This window comes from Octodon degus, unplaced genomic scaffold (assembly GCF_000260255.1).
Source record: "Octodon degus isolate 3935 unplaced genomic scaffold, OctDeg1.0 scaffold00211, whole genome shotgun sequence".
NCBI classification, from domain to species: domain Eukaryota; kingdom Metazoa; phylum Chordata; class Mammalia; order Rodentia; family Octodontidae; genus Octodon; species Octodon degus.
In genome coordinates, this window is record NW_004524787.1 from 1,006,051 (window position 1) to 1,019,150 (window position 13,100).

General features: G+C 34.4%; 1 protein-coding gene across 1 annotated transcript in view; it reads right to left on the bottom strand.

The window, feature by feature from the left end:
• The window catches only part of Faah2 (fatty acid amide hydrolase 2), a 296,926-nt gene that overhangs the window by 120,947 nt on the left and 162,879 nt on the right, over positions 1 to 13,100 (bottom strand). Inside the window, exon 9 of the mRNA XM_004644818.2 lies at positions 1,026 to 1,143. Within this exon, the coding sequence (XP_004644875.1) occupies positions 1,026 to 1,143 (118 nt within the window). The remainder of the gene's footprint in view (positions 1 to 1,025; positions 1,144 to 13,100) is intronic.

A 13,100-nucleotide genomic window follows, 5' to 3' on the forward strand; every position in this document is an offset into this window, starting at 1 on the left:
TATTGCTCTTTTTGTTATAAACTAATTTAGTAGAAAATTTATACCCATGAAGGTGTTGTATATAAATATTTATAGTTTTACATAGGCCCACAAATTCAATTATGACAGGATATTTTGTGCATGTAACAGGTAGTACTAATGAATTTTGTGCTAGATTTCCAATTATATTGGTAAATGTGTGTTTGAACAGTGGATGATAATTGAAAGACTAATCAAGTAACATACAAGGCCATCATCTACTTTTTTACAAAATAGATTAAAAAATCATGTCTCATTGGAAAATAAAGGATAAAGCACATCAACAATAAAATAATCTCATCATACTTTAATACCTTGAATTGATTTAATTTCAGCCTTACAAATATTCATATATGAATATCAGCTAGTACTCCAAAAAGTTTTTTTAACCTGAATGTGGTTAAACTTCAAATGGTTATATGAAGCAATTAAACTAATGAGAATAGTTAAATACAGTATATGGCTAACAAAGCTATGTACTTTAGGGAAATTGTTGGAATAACTATGAAATTAGAAATTGTTAAATTTTGAAAATATTTCTGCCTCATATTGAAGCTAACATTTCTTCTTCTATGTTTATTCTATCAGGACAAGACTAACATCATTTTATAAATGTTCAAAAATTGATAACTTTAATTGTTATGAAGTATAGTTGCTGTGTCCTAAAATATAATATTTCTCTTTCAATACATGGCACATATACTCTGTCTAAAAGTAAATTCTGTTAAACACATCCTATTTAAAATTATACGGCTGGCCAGATAGCTCAGCAGACCAAAGCACCTGCTTATGCAGAGTGCAGGTACCAGCTTTGATCCCTGGAACCACATGCCATGCTGCCACCACCAAGGGGCATGCTGAGATGATGACTGGGGCTGAGTGTGATGGTGTGCATCTGTAATCCCAGTGTTTCTGAGGCTGAAAACAGCAGAATCACTACTAGTTGAATCTGTGTAGTGAATTCCTGTAGACTACGCTAAATACATAAAAAATAATAAAAATATTACCTTTTTCTGGGCCTGAATGAGATCTTGGTCTACCTTGGACATTAATAATGAGCCTCCATCATGTTCCATCCAGTAAAATTTCAAATTTTTTAAATGTACTTTAGTGTCCAGTTTTAACCTGTGGAGAATTTTAAAGATATTATTTCAAGAAATTGCTTTCATATGTGTAGTAGTACAATATTTTTATAATTTTATATTTTAGCTTTTAATATTATGAATGAATGCAGTATTTCAAAACAAAATGTTAAGAAATTAAATGTTATATTGTATATTTTTATCTTCACATAGTTGCTGGATATGTATGAAATGTATGCCAAATTGATCAAATAATATATGCACTAACTATTCCTCTCAATGAACTAGTAGAAATCAGCAGATTTCTGATTTCTATTAGCTATTTTCTGTATATATACAGATATACATAGATACACATATATAATTTTTGTTTTGTTTTTTTACCTTTCCATAGTTTATCCTTTTCCCCAGTCAAAATTTTTCTTACTTTTTTAGCAGTTTTTTCTCTTTCAGAATATCTGTTTTATACCCTTTAGATTATATTTACTCTTTTAGTTGCTTACACTAGGGCAAAAATACAATATTTATTGATATAAGTCTGGTTTGCTTCATTAATGAGTATGATTTAGAGTTATGTCCATTTCCATATAAAAGTTTCAAACTTTTTTTATTTAGTAGTACTGCATTATATAAAAATACCACAATGTTTTTAATCTATTCCTAATTCTGTGGACATTTGGATTGTTTCCAATATCTACCTATTGCAAATTGTGATGCTATAAACATGAGTGCACATATTTCACTGGTATGGTGTTTTAAATTCTGTCAAAATGCCCAGAAAAGAAATAACTGGGTCAAAAAGGACATTTAATCCCAGGGTTTTCTTTTTGTTGTTGTTGTCTGTTTCTTTGTTTTTTGTAATTGGTACAAGGTCTCATTATGCAACTCTAACTCATAGGTAACCTCCTGTTTTCAACCTTCCCAGCACTGGGATTATGAGCATGCATCACCATGTCCAGTCTCAGTGGCTGGATAGGTGTGCCTGGGGGCCGGGCCAGCGTGGCATGTGGTGCAGGTATTAAACTCTGGTCACTGTGTTTGCCTAAGGAGGTGCTCAGCCCACTGACCTACCTTGGAGGCCCTAATCTTAGGCTATTGAGGAATCTTTACACTGATTTCTACAAGGTTGCTCAAGTCTATACTCCCACCAACATTGCAGAAGGGTTCTTTTCCTCTACAACCCTGCCAAAATTTGTTATTGGAGGATTTCTTCATGGTAGCCATTCTTTCTGGAGTGAGATGGCTTCTCAATGTTATTTTGACTTGCATCTTAAATAATGAGAGCTGTTGAACAATTTTTTATAAATTTACACTTTGGGGTGGCCAAATAGCTCATCGGATTAAAGTGCCTGCAAGCAGGTTCAGGCGCCAGGGAGTTCTATCCCCAGGACTGCTGTGCAGGCCCCATCCCCGGGGCACGCTGAGATGGTGATTGAGACTGGGAGTGGTGGTGCATGCCTGTAATCCCGGCTCTTGGGATGCTATAAATAGGTGGATCACTACGAGTCTGATCTAGTAGTGAGACCCTGAACACCCTGTAGACCCTTCTCTAAAATACAAGACATAAAATAAAATAAAAATAGATAAATTTTCACTTTATTTTTGTTGTTTCCTATGAGAAATGTGTGTTCATTTCAGATGTACCATGTGGACCGAGACTTTGAATTTTGTGTTCCCGATATATAGATAGATAGATAGATAGATAGATAGATAGATAGATAGATATAGATATAGATATATATAAATTCTTTGTATCTTCTAGATAGAAGACTTGTCTGAGGGGCATTTGGCTATTTATTTTTCTCAAATCATGGCTTTTATTTTCACTCTGTTTATGATTTCTTTTGATGCGCAAAAATTTTCAATAAGATGTTGATTTTTCCAGAGGTGGCCAGTAGCAGTGGGCCATTTGAAGCTGTATGGAACAGTAGAGGTTGACAAGCCCTTGGGCTGACTGTGGAGGTGTTGAGCAGTAATACTAGGTAGAACCAATGGGCCAAATATGGTGATCGAGTGCCATAGAAACAGAGGAACAAAGGACCGAATTCAGCAACATGGATCCAGGAGGAGTGGTGAAGCCTGTGGTGGGACACAGAGAGCTAAGACCTTCTGCTAGGTCCTGTGGGGTCCAGACTGTGATCCATACTTAAGGGGAGAATTTGCATGGCATGAAAGTGGAAGAGGGTAACTTAGGTGAACTAGTCCGCTGGAGTATCCAGGTGCATGAGGGGGGAGATGTTCAGACAGAGGTAAGGGCAACTAGTTTAAATAAAAATTCCTGATTGATGATTAACTTTGTTATATAGAAATAGTGTTTGCTCCTATGGTCTAAAATACAAAACCATTAGTTAACAAAGTTTATTAATTTCTCAAGTCCACTTGGCATTATTAGTGTTGCTAATTCTACTACTGAAATGAGGATACCATATGTGCCTTAACCACATGCAGTCTCTTGAGTAATGATAATATGAGGCACTTGGAAAATAACTTCATCAAAGCTCTATGCTAATGCATGGAGGACAGAGCCAAATGAAAACTAATAACCCACACTAAATCAGTAGAGAAAGTAAAAACTTGAGACACACAACAAACAAAAATCCCTGACAGTGAAGAGATACCTAAAGAACAGATTCTTAACCTTAGAGAGCTTTTAAAAGCAGTGACACAACTATCTAATACAAAACTTTCCCAAAAATATATCACAGGAAACAAAACAAAGAATCATTTCTGAAATACAAAATTAAAAAAAAAATGAAGGACCAAATAGTGTGAGGCTCCTAGCCCAGCTGTCACAAATCCAGGAGACATCAGCATAGAAGAAGTTCATGGTTGCACAGCTGAAATTTTGGAAATAGTAAAAACTTAAGTAAATAAAAATCTTCAGAAGGTTATAGAGGAAATTAAATCAAAAATAATCTCCCATGTATATAAAGAATGATAACTGTAATGAAAAATAATGCTAAGTATTTCTAAAGAAGACACTGATTTAAAAAAGAGAGAATACAAACATGCTTGAAACCTTGAATGATCAATATAGAAAATAAATATAATGCATGAAGCAAATTCAAAGAAATATGCATGAAATTCAAAACTCTATCACAAGTTAGCAAAACCGTTTGAATGAAAGTGAAAATAGACATTCAGACAATGAAACATAAGTAAAATTGTACTGTAACATCCTGTATCTCAGTTGTGTCCCGAATTTTCTGATCAAGGAGATTGTGGGACCACAGAAGAAAGTGATCAATGATGCATAGTGTGCCTAAGGAAAGTCACAAGGAGAGAAAACATTCTCTCAGGCTTTCACAGAGAGCAAAAATGGTCAAGCAATGGCCATGACTCATCCACTTGGCTGACCCTGACAAAGGATCTACAATCTGAGGTACAGGATCTCAGGATAAATCCTGAGGGGATTTGACTGACCTTATCAGATACAAAAGTTACATTTTTGTTGCATAGATCTTGCTTTATCTTGGTGTTGACCATCTAGCAGAAAAGTATAAAAAGGAGGTAAAAAAATTAAAGCCATATTAATATGCTGAGCTGTAAAAAGCTCAAATCAACAACTTCTGACATTGCCAGTCCTACAGATAACCCCCTATTATGATGGACTACTGGATTATATTGGATTATTTAGCTGAATTCACACACCTACAATATTTAAATGGCAATAGAATACTCATCTCTGAGAAAACTAAACAAAAGAAGGGGATACAAATGAAGGACTATTTTATATCTATATATACAAAGCAGTTTGGAATGATATACAGCTACTTTCTCTTAAGTCAATGAGAAGAAAGATTTGTGCTATCAGTGTTTGGACAGGATATCATGTCTGCATCTTGTGCTATGAATGGCCACTACAAAGACAACAATGTGAAATGTATTAATTTTTGAAACTGTCCTACTAATCAGTTTTGAAATTGTCTAATTGCTATCTGTTTCTCAAAAAATTAGTAAAAAGGACAGACCATGAAGATACAGTTGCAGCTAGTGTATAGGTAAACAAATATGTCTTAAAAACAATAATGACCCCAAAATTAATAATTCAAGACTTGCAAGAAGATACAAAGATGACTTATGAATTATAAGCATCTATGAGATAGGAGCCAACACAAGCGACATAAAAAGTATATGGGCAGAATTAATAGCAGAAAACCTCACATATGTCTGGAAACAACCTCACATTTAGAAAACTGAGGCATACAAAACTGCAAATAATATCAACCTATTTAAAACGACAGCCAGAAGTATAATAATCAAAATCACAGAAACTCAGCACAAGAATAGCATACTACAAGATGCTAGAGAAAAAAAAAGATTGTTCCACCCCAGAACACACTTAGACGGTGATTGAGACTGAGCATGGTGGCGCATACCTGTAATCCCAGTGCTTGGGAGGCTGAAAACAGGAGAATCAGTATGAGTCTGATCTGTGTATTGAGACCCTATAGACCCTGCAGACCCTGGCATAAATAAAAAATTTACATTTAAAGAAAAACTCATCAGAATAATAGCAGTTTTCTGAACACAAACCACCAAGTCACAAAGAGTCTGGAGTGAAGTATTCCAAGACCAAAAAAACAAAACAAAAAAAAAATCCAAACGAGACAGATATATTCTGCAAAGTTCTCTTTCAAGTTTAATGGAGAAGTAAAATATTTCCATGACAAAGGACAAATAAAAAATTTCATGATGACCAAACCAATCCTAAGCAAAGTACTAAAAGTCATTCTACAGATGGATCAAAATGACTACATCTCCAAGAATTACAACATAAGGAACCCACAAAACATGGAAAACAATTAAAGACAGGAAAAGTAGGGGACCAACAGCAGGAATGTAACATGACAAATAAAATTCAAAACATAACAGTTATAATCATCAATATAAATGGACTCAATTAACCAATTAAATGATATAGATTGGCAGAATGGATAAAGAAATAGAATCCAAAAATATGTTGAATACAAGAAATACATTTTCCCCAGAAACAAATTAATAGGTTGAGAGGCAAATGATAGAAAGATTACTACATTCACAAAGATCTCAGAAAAAAATCAAGGGCTCATCAGGGATTTCAGCAGTTTAAAACATCTGCTTAGACAGATGCAGGGAATAAGGTTTGATCCCTGGCATGCCATGCTGGCCCCAACCCTGGGGCATGTTGAGATGGCGATTGAGACTGGGCATGGTGGCACACACCTGTAATCCCAGCGCTTGAGAGGCTGAAAACAGGCGGATCATAATTATTTCAATCTGTGTAGTGAGGCCCTGTAAATCATATACTAAGCATGTAAAAAGAAAAAAGAAAAAATCAGGGCTAGATAGCCTGTTCAAAGAGAACCTGAAATTCAAACCAAGAATTATCAAACCATATGTACATACTGAATAGAGAATTACTTTAAGAGGAAGAGATACTGGTCATAAACATGTATGTATCAAGGATAAAAGCATCTAACTATAAAAGACAAATTTTAAATATATATTTTTTTAATCTTTAAAGACAGTAAAACATTAATTAAAATAAAAGTGTACAAGTGATACAGAATTTCACTTAACAAAGTAATATGAATTTCAGTTTTTATTGTAAAACATATTATTGCCTTCCAACCAGCTATTCATGTTACTAGATATATACATATAAAATAGGAAGAAGAATGAAAGAAATGTATAAGAAATTAAAAACAGAAAAAGTGCAAACAATTGAAACAGGAGACATAAGAAATTATTATCTTTTCCTTTTTGTAGACTAGCAGAAATGAAGGCTCCCCAGTCTTTTTTTCTCTTTCAGGCTCTCACACTAAAGAGACAAGATGATGTTTTCACATGTGAGTCTGATTAACTTCACTTAAGAGTGTGTCCCCTAGTTGCATCCATCTGCCAGCAAAAGACTCACATTTTCTCTGTTTTATAGCTGAATAATACTCCATTGTACAAAAATGTCACATCTTCTTTATTCTTTCTTCACTTTATGGATATCTATGCTATATCCAGGATTTAGCTTGAGAAATTGCACTGCTGTAAACTTGGGTGCACATATAAGTCTGTGGTATAAGTTTTTCAGGTCTTCGGGAAAAACACTCAGGAGGAGAAAACTGGCTTGAATGGGATATCCAATACTAGTTTTCGAAGGAATTACCACACTGATTTCCATAGAGATTTTATGAGTCTTCACTTTGACAAACAGTAAAGAAGGGTTCCTTTTTCTAAACAGCCTTTCCAGTGTTCTTTATTTGATGACTTCTCAATGTTAGCCATACTCACTGGAGTTACATGAAACCTCAGTGTTATTTTAATTTGCATTTTTGGAATGATCAATGATGTTGAACCTTTTTCACATATTTAATTGGTATTTGTATCTCTGTTACTGAGAGGAATATATTCATCTCAGATGCCCATTTTTTGATTGGGTCTTTGAATTTGGAGAGCCTGATATTTTTAATTCAATGTTATAGATAGAAGGTCTTTGTCAGAGGGACCATTGACTATCTTTTTTTAAAAATCAGTTTGGGCAATTTCTTTTTACTCTATTGAAGAGTTCCTTGGAAGTGCAAAACCTTTCAAAAAGATGAGATTTCTGTTGTTGATTCTGTGAAGTATTTCCCAAGCAGTTTAGTTATTGTTCATGAACTCTCTATCTATCGCTATATCTTGAAGATTTACAGTATTATTTTCCTCCACAATATATAGCGTTTTTGTTTTGATATTTAAACTTTTTAGCCATCATTTTTTTTCTTTTTTCTTTTTGCAGAACTTGGGATTGAGCTCAGGCTCTTGTGCTTGCCAGGGAAAGGCTTATTCTACTGAGCCATCTCACTGTCTCCCTTTTTAATCCATCTTGCCTGTAGCTTTGTGCTTGGTGATAGGCATTGGTCTAATTTTAGGTTTTGGCAAGCAAAAACCCAGTTTTTTTCAGCACAATTTACTTATGAGGCTACCTTTGTTCCTGTAAGCATGTGTGGCCCATTTATCAAAGATTAGATGAAGGCTGATGACATAGGTCCAAAGACTAAGTGCTTGCTTCAGCAAGAGCAGGGATCAGAGTTCAATCCCCAGCATCACATGCCAACCTGGCCCAGGCTATGGGCACACTGAGAAGACCATGCAGACCAGGTGTGGTGGTGCACACCTGTAATCCCTATACTAGGGAGTCTGAAAACAGTGGGATCACTATGATTCTTAGCTCCACAGTGAAACTCTGCACCAAATATTAAAGAAAAATAAATAAGGTGGCTGAGTGTGTTTCCTATTGTGTCTGCACATTCTAATCTGTTCCACTGATCTCAGGTCTTTCTCTATTCCAGTACCATGCTGATTTTATCACAGTAGCTTTATAGTATAATTTCAGGGATTATGACACCTTCCACCTTATCTTTGTTTCACAGTACTACTTTTGACATTCTGGGTTTCTTCTGGTCCCAAAGGAACTCGTGGAAATTTTCTCTAGCTCTGAGAGTTATACTAATGGTATTTTAATTGGGATTGCATTGACTTGTGTAACAATTTTGAGAGTATAGCCATTGTTACAAGGTTGTTTTTTCCTATCCAGGAATATGGAATATTTTTTCAATTTCTCAAATCTTCTTCAATCTCTTTTTTCACAGTAGATTGTTTTCTAAGAATTTTTATATATTGTTAAAGGAATGGTTTCCTAACTTTTTCCTGAGTGTGCTCATTGTTTGTGCACAGAAATGGTACTGGTTTTTGGGTGTTGACTTGGTACCCTGCTATGTTGTTGAATTTTGTGATTAAACCTACAGAATGTTCCAGATAGCAACATCTGATTACAAATGCTTTTCAAGCTGTATATAGGATGTTCTCTAAAATAATCCACATACTAGTCTATAGATCATGCTTAAGGAAATGCAAGGAAACAGCAATTATTTCATGTATATTCTCAGACCACATTGCCATGAAACTGGAAACAAACTCAAAAAAAAACTTCAAAAAGTCCATATGCACATTGAAATTACACTTTCCTCAGCAACAAAGGGCTACAGACAAAATTTTAAAATAGAATTAAGCAATATCCACAATTCAACAAAAATTCAAACAAAACTTGCCAGAATTTGTGGTATACAATGAAAACATTTCTCAGAGGAAAATATGCACCGGTGAATGCACACATTAGGAAAACAGAAGAACAAATAAACACCCTATTGCTGCAACTTAAGTGACAAAAATTGAAGAGAAAACCAAGAAGTGCCAAGATGGGATGAAATTATAAAGACTACACAGCTGAATTTTATGCAATCTGGACAAAAAAGACCATATAAAGTAATAATGATTCAAAGAGCTGGTTTTCTGAAAGATTAAATAAAATTCATAAACCTCTATAAAATTCACCAAAGAGATGAAGGAAAAAGTTCAAATTCAAACAAAAAGGAATAAGAAAGCTGACATTACTACAGATCTTATAGAAATTCAAACATTATCCCTACATACTATGAAAAGCTTTACTCTCACAGAATGGAAAGCACATTAGAAATCTATAGCTTTCTATGTAGGTACAAGTTACAAAAACAGAATAAAGAAGATATAAAAACTCCAAATAACAAAATATCAGCCAATGAACAAGGACTCACCAACAAAAAAATCTCTGGTAATAAAACATTAGAGAAAAAAAGGGCTACAAGGACAGCCAATATTGTGGCCCTAGCGCTTCAAAGTCACTGAGGACTCAGGACATAAGAGAAACTAAAATTTAACATCCTGTAACTCAGTAGTGTCTCAAATTTTCTGATCAAGATTATGGGGCTACAGAGCAAAGTGATTGATGATGTAGAGTATGCCTAAGGAGAGTCACATGGACAGAAAACAATCTTTTAGTCTTTCTCAGAGAACAAATTGGTCAAACAATGGACATAAACTCATTCAGATGGCTGACACTGACCGAAGATCTATAAACTACTACACAGCCTTTCAGGGTAAATTCTGAGGGGTTGTGACTGACCTTGTCAGATACAAAAAGTTACATTTTTTGTTATATAGGTCTTGATTTATTTTGGTCTTAACCATCCAGCAGAAAAGTATAAAAACAAGGTATTAAAAAAGCCATATCAACATGCTGAGCTGCAAAGGGCTCAGGTCACCAACTTCTGACATTGCCAGTCATGTGGATAATCCACTTCTACTATAGACTACTTGACTACATTGGATTATTTTGCTGAATTCATGCACCTACAATATATGAATGGCAATGGAACACCCATTGCTGACAAAAGTGAAAAAAAAGGTGGGTATATAAATGAAGGATCATTTTGTAGCGAAAAAATATACATTATCTGTATATACAAAATAGTTAGCATAGATATACAGCTACTTTCCCTTACTTCAACGGGAAGAAAGTTTTGAACTAATAGTGTTTGGAAGTAATGTCTGCATCTTGTACTATGAATACTACAAAGATGACAATATGCAATGTATCAATTATTGTAACTGTCCTAGTAACCTGTTTTGAAACTGTCTCATTGCTACTTCTTTCTGAATAAAATCAATATAAAAAAGAACTATTAAAAGGCTTTTAGCCATATTGTGAAAATATGCTAACAATGCAATGACCTGTCTAACTGAAAAATGATATATATCCGACACTTAATCTGGTAATCTTTGATGTTAATGAAATTGGAAAATTTGAGTGAATGAATAGAGAGAAAAATAAGCCCTAATGTAATATATTTGCTAAGCAAACTCTATTCTGAAATTTAAAAAATTATATTAATTTTAATAAACTATTGAAATAGTACGGCAAAAAATCCCTGGTAATGATGGACTCACAGCTAAATTTTAGAAGAAATTTAGAGAATATTTAATCTTAAATTGAAAAAGAAGCAATACTCACAAAATCATTCTTGCAGGCAAGTATCACATTGATACACAACTGGAGAAAGACTCAACAAAAAATGTGAGTTACAGGACAGTCTCTCTCATGAAAATAAACGCAAAATTATAAATAAAATACTAATGAATAGAATTCAGAAAGTCATTAGAAATTTTATATACCACAATTATGTAGGATTCATCAGAGGGATGCAAGGATTGTTCAATATATGCAAATCTGGAAATATACTTTATAAACAGAATCAAACACAAAAACCACATAATCATCATAACATATACGATAAGGCATTTTGCCAAAGTACAACATTGAAAGACTTACAAACATTACAATTATGGCTTGTAATTCAATGTGATAAAAGCCTTTTAAGACATACAGCCAACATCATGCTGAATGGAGAAAACCTGAAAGCTTTTACACTAGAGTCAGTACAAGACAAGGTTATCTACTTTCACCACTCCCATTCAATGCAGTTGTGGAAACATTAGGCAGAACCATTAGAAAAGACAGAGACATAAAAGAAGAAGAATAGGCAAAAAGGAACTTAAAATATTATTGATGGATGGCATGATACTCTACATGGAAGGCTCAAAAAACTCCACCAGCAAGCTCCGAGAATTAGTAACCAAATCCAGTAGCATAGCAGGATACCAAATCGACATCGAAAAATCAATAATATTCCTCTACACAAATAACTCACTGAGAGAAAAGAATACAGAAAAAATACCTTTCATAATAACATCCAAAAAATGAAATACTTAGGAATTGATATAACAAATGAAGTAAAACATCTATACAATGAAAATTACAATACTCTGAAAAAGATATCAAAAAGGATTTAAGGAAATGGAAAGATATTCCTTCCTCCTAGTAGGAAGAAGCACCATTTCGAAAATGGCTATTCTCTCAAAACTTTTATACAGATTTATTTCAATCCCTATCAAAATATCATCAACATATCTAACACATCTAGAGAAAACAGTGTAGAATTTATTTGGAATCAGAAAAGACCGAGATTAACAAAGGTAATATTAGCCAACTGTAAGCATTACAATCACAGATTTGAATTTATAGTACAAAGCTACTGTGATAAAATATGCATGGTACTGTCAAAAAGGAGACCAGAGGATCAATGGAACAGATAATAAGAAGAAACAACAAACATACAAGAAACATACTCAGCCACCTTATACTTGACAAAGATGCTAAACATGTTCACTGGAAGAAAGACAGCCTCTTTAAAAATTGGTGCTGGAAAAACTGTCTCTCCACATGCCAAAAAAAAAGTAGATGTAGGTATCTTACCGTGCACTACTCCAAAGTGAAAATGGAATAATGATCTAAACCTTAAAACAGAAGCATTAAATCTCGGGAAGACAAAGTATGTGGATATCTTGAAAAAAAATGTTGTAGGCAGAGAGTTTCAGAACAAAAACCAAAGTGCATGGAATACACTTGAAGGAGTTCACAACTCAGATCTCATATTATTTAGCAGATTCTGAATGTTAACAGAAATAAACAACAGAGCTAAAAGAAAACACATAAGGTGAAAAAAAAAAACAATAGCCAACATTCACACTAAGAATTTCTTTCTTTCTTTTTTTTTTTTTTTTTTTTTTGTTGAACCGGGGATTGAACTCAGACCCTTGAGCTTGCCAGAGAAGCACTTATCCTACTGGGCCATCTCCCCAGCCCCTAAGAATTTCTATCTAGAATATAAAAAACTAAAAACAAAGTGTCCCAAAATTCAAAGACCCAATCCAAAAATGGACATCTGAGATGAATATACATTTCTCAGTAGAAAAAATGCAAATGGAAAATAATTGCATGAAAAAATGTTTCACAGCACTAGTCATCCAAGAAATGCAAATTAAAGAATATTGAGTTACCATCTCACCCCAGAAAGAAAAGCTGTCATAAAGAAATCAACCAATAGTACTGGAAAGGCTTTGGGGAAAAAGGAACGTTTTGCCATCATTGATGGGATGTTAGACTCATAAAATCACTATAGGAGGGCTGGAGAGATGGCTCAGTGGTCTAGGGCACCTACTTAGAACAAGTTCAGCGAAGCACAGGGACCATGGTTCGGTCCCCCAGCACCACATGCCAGCCAGCCCGCCCCCTGGTGGGCTGAGCTGGCCACACACACACACACACAC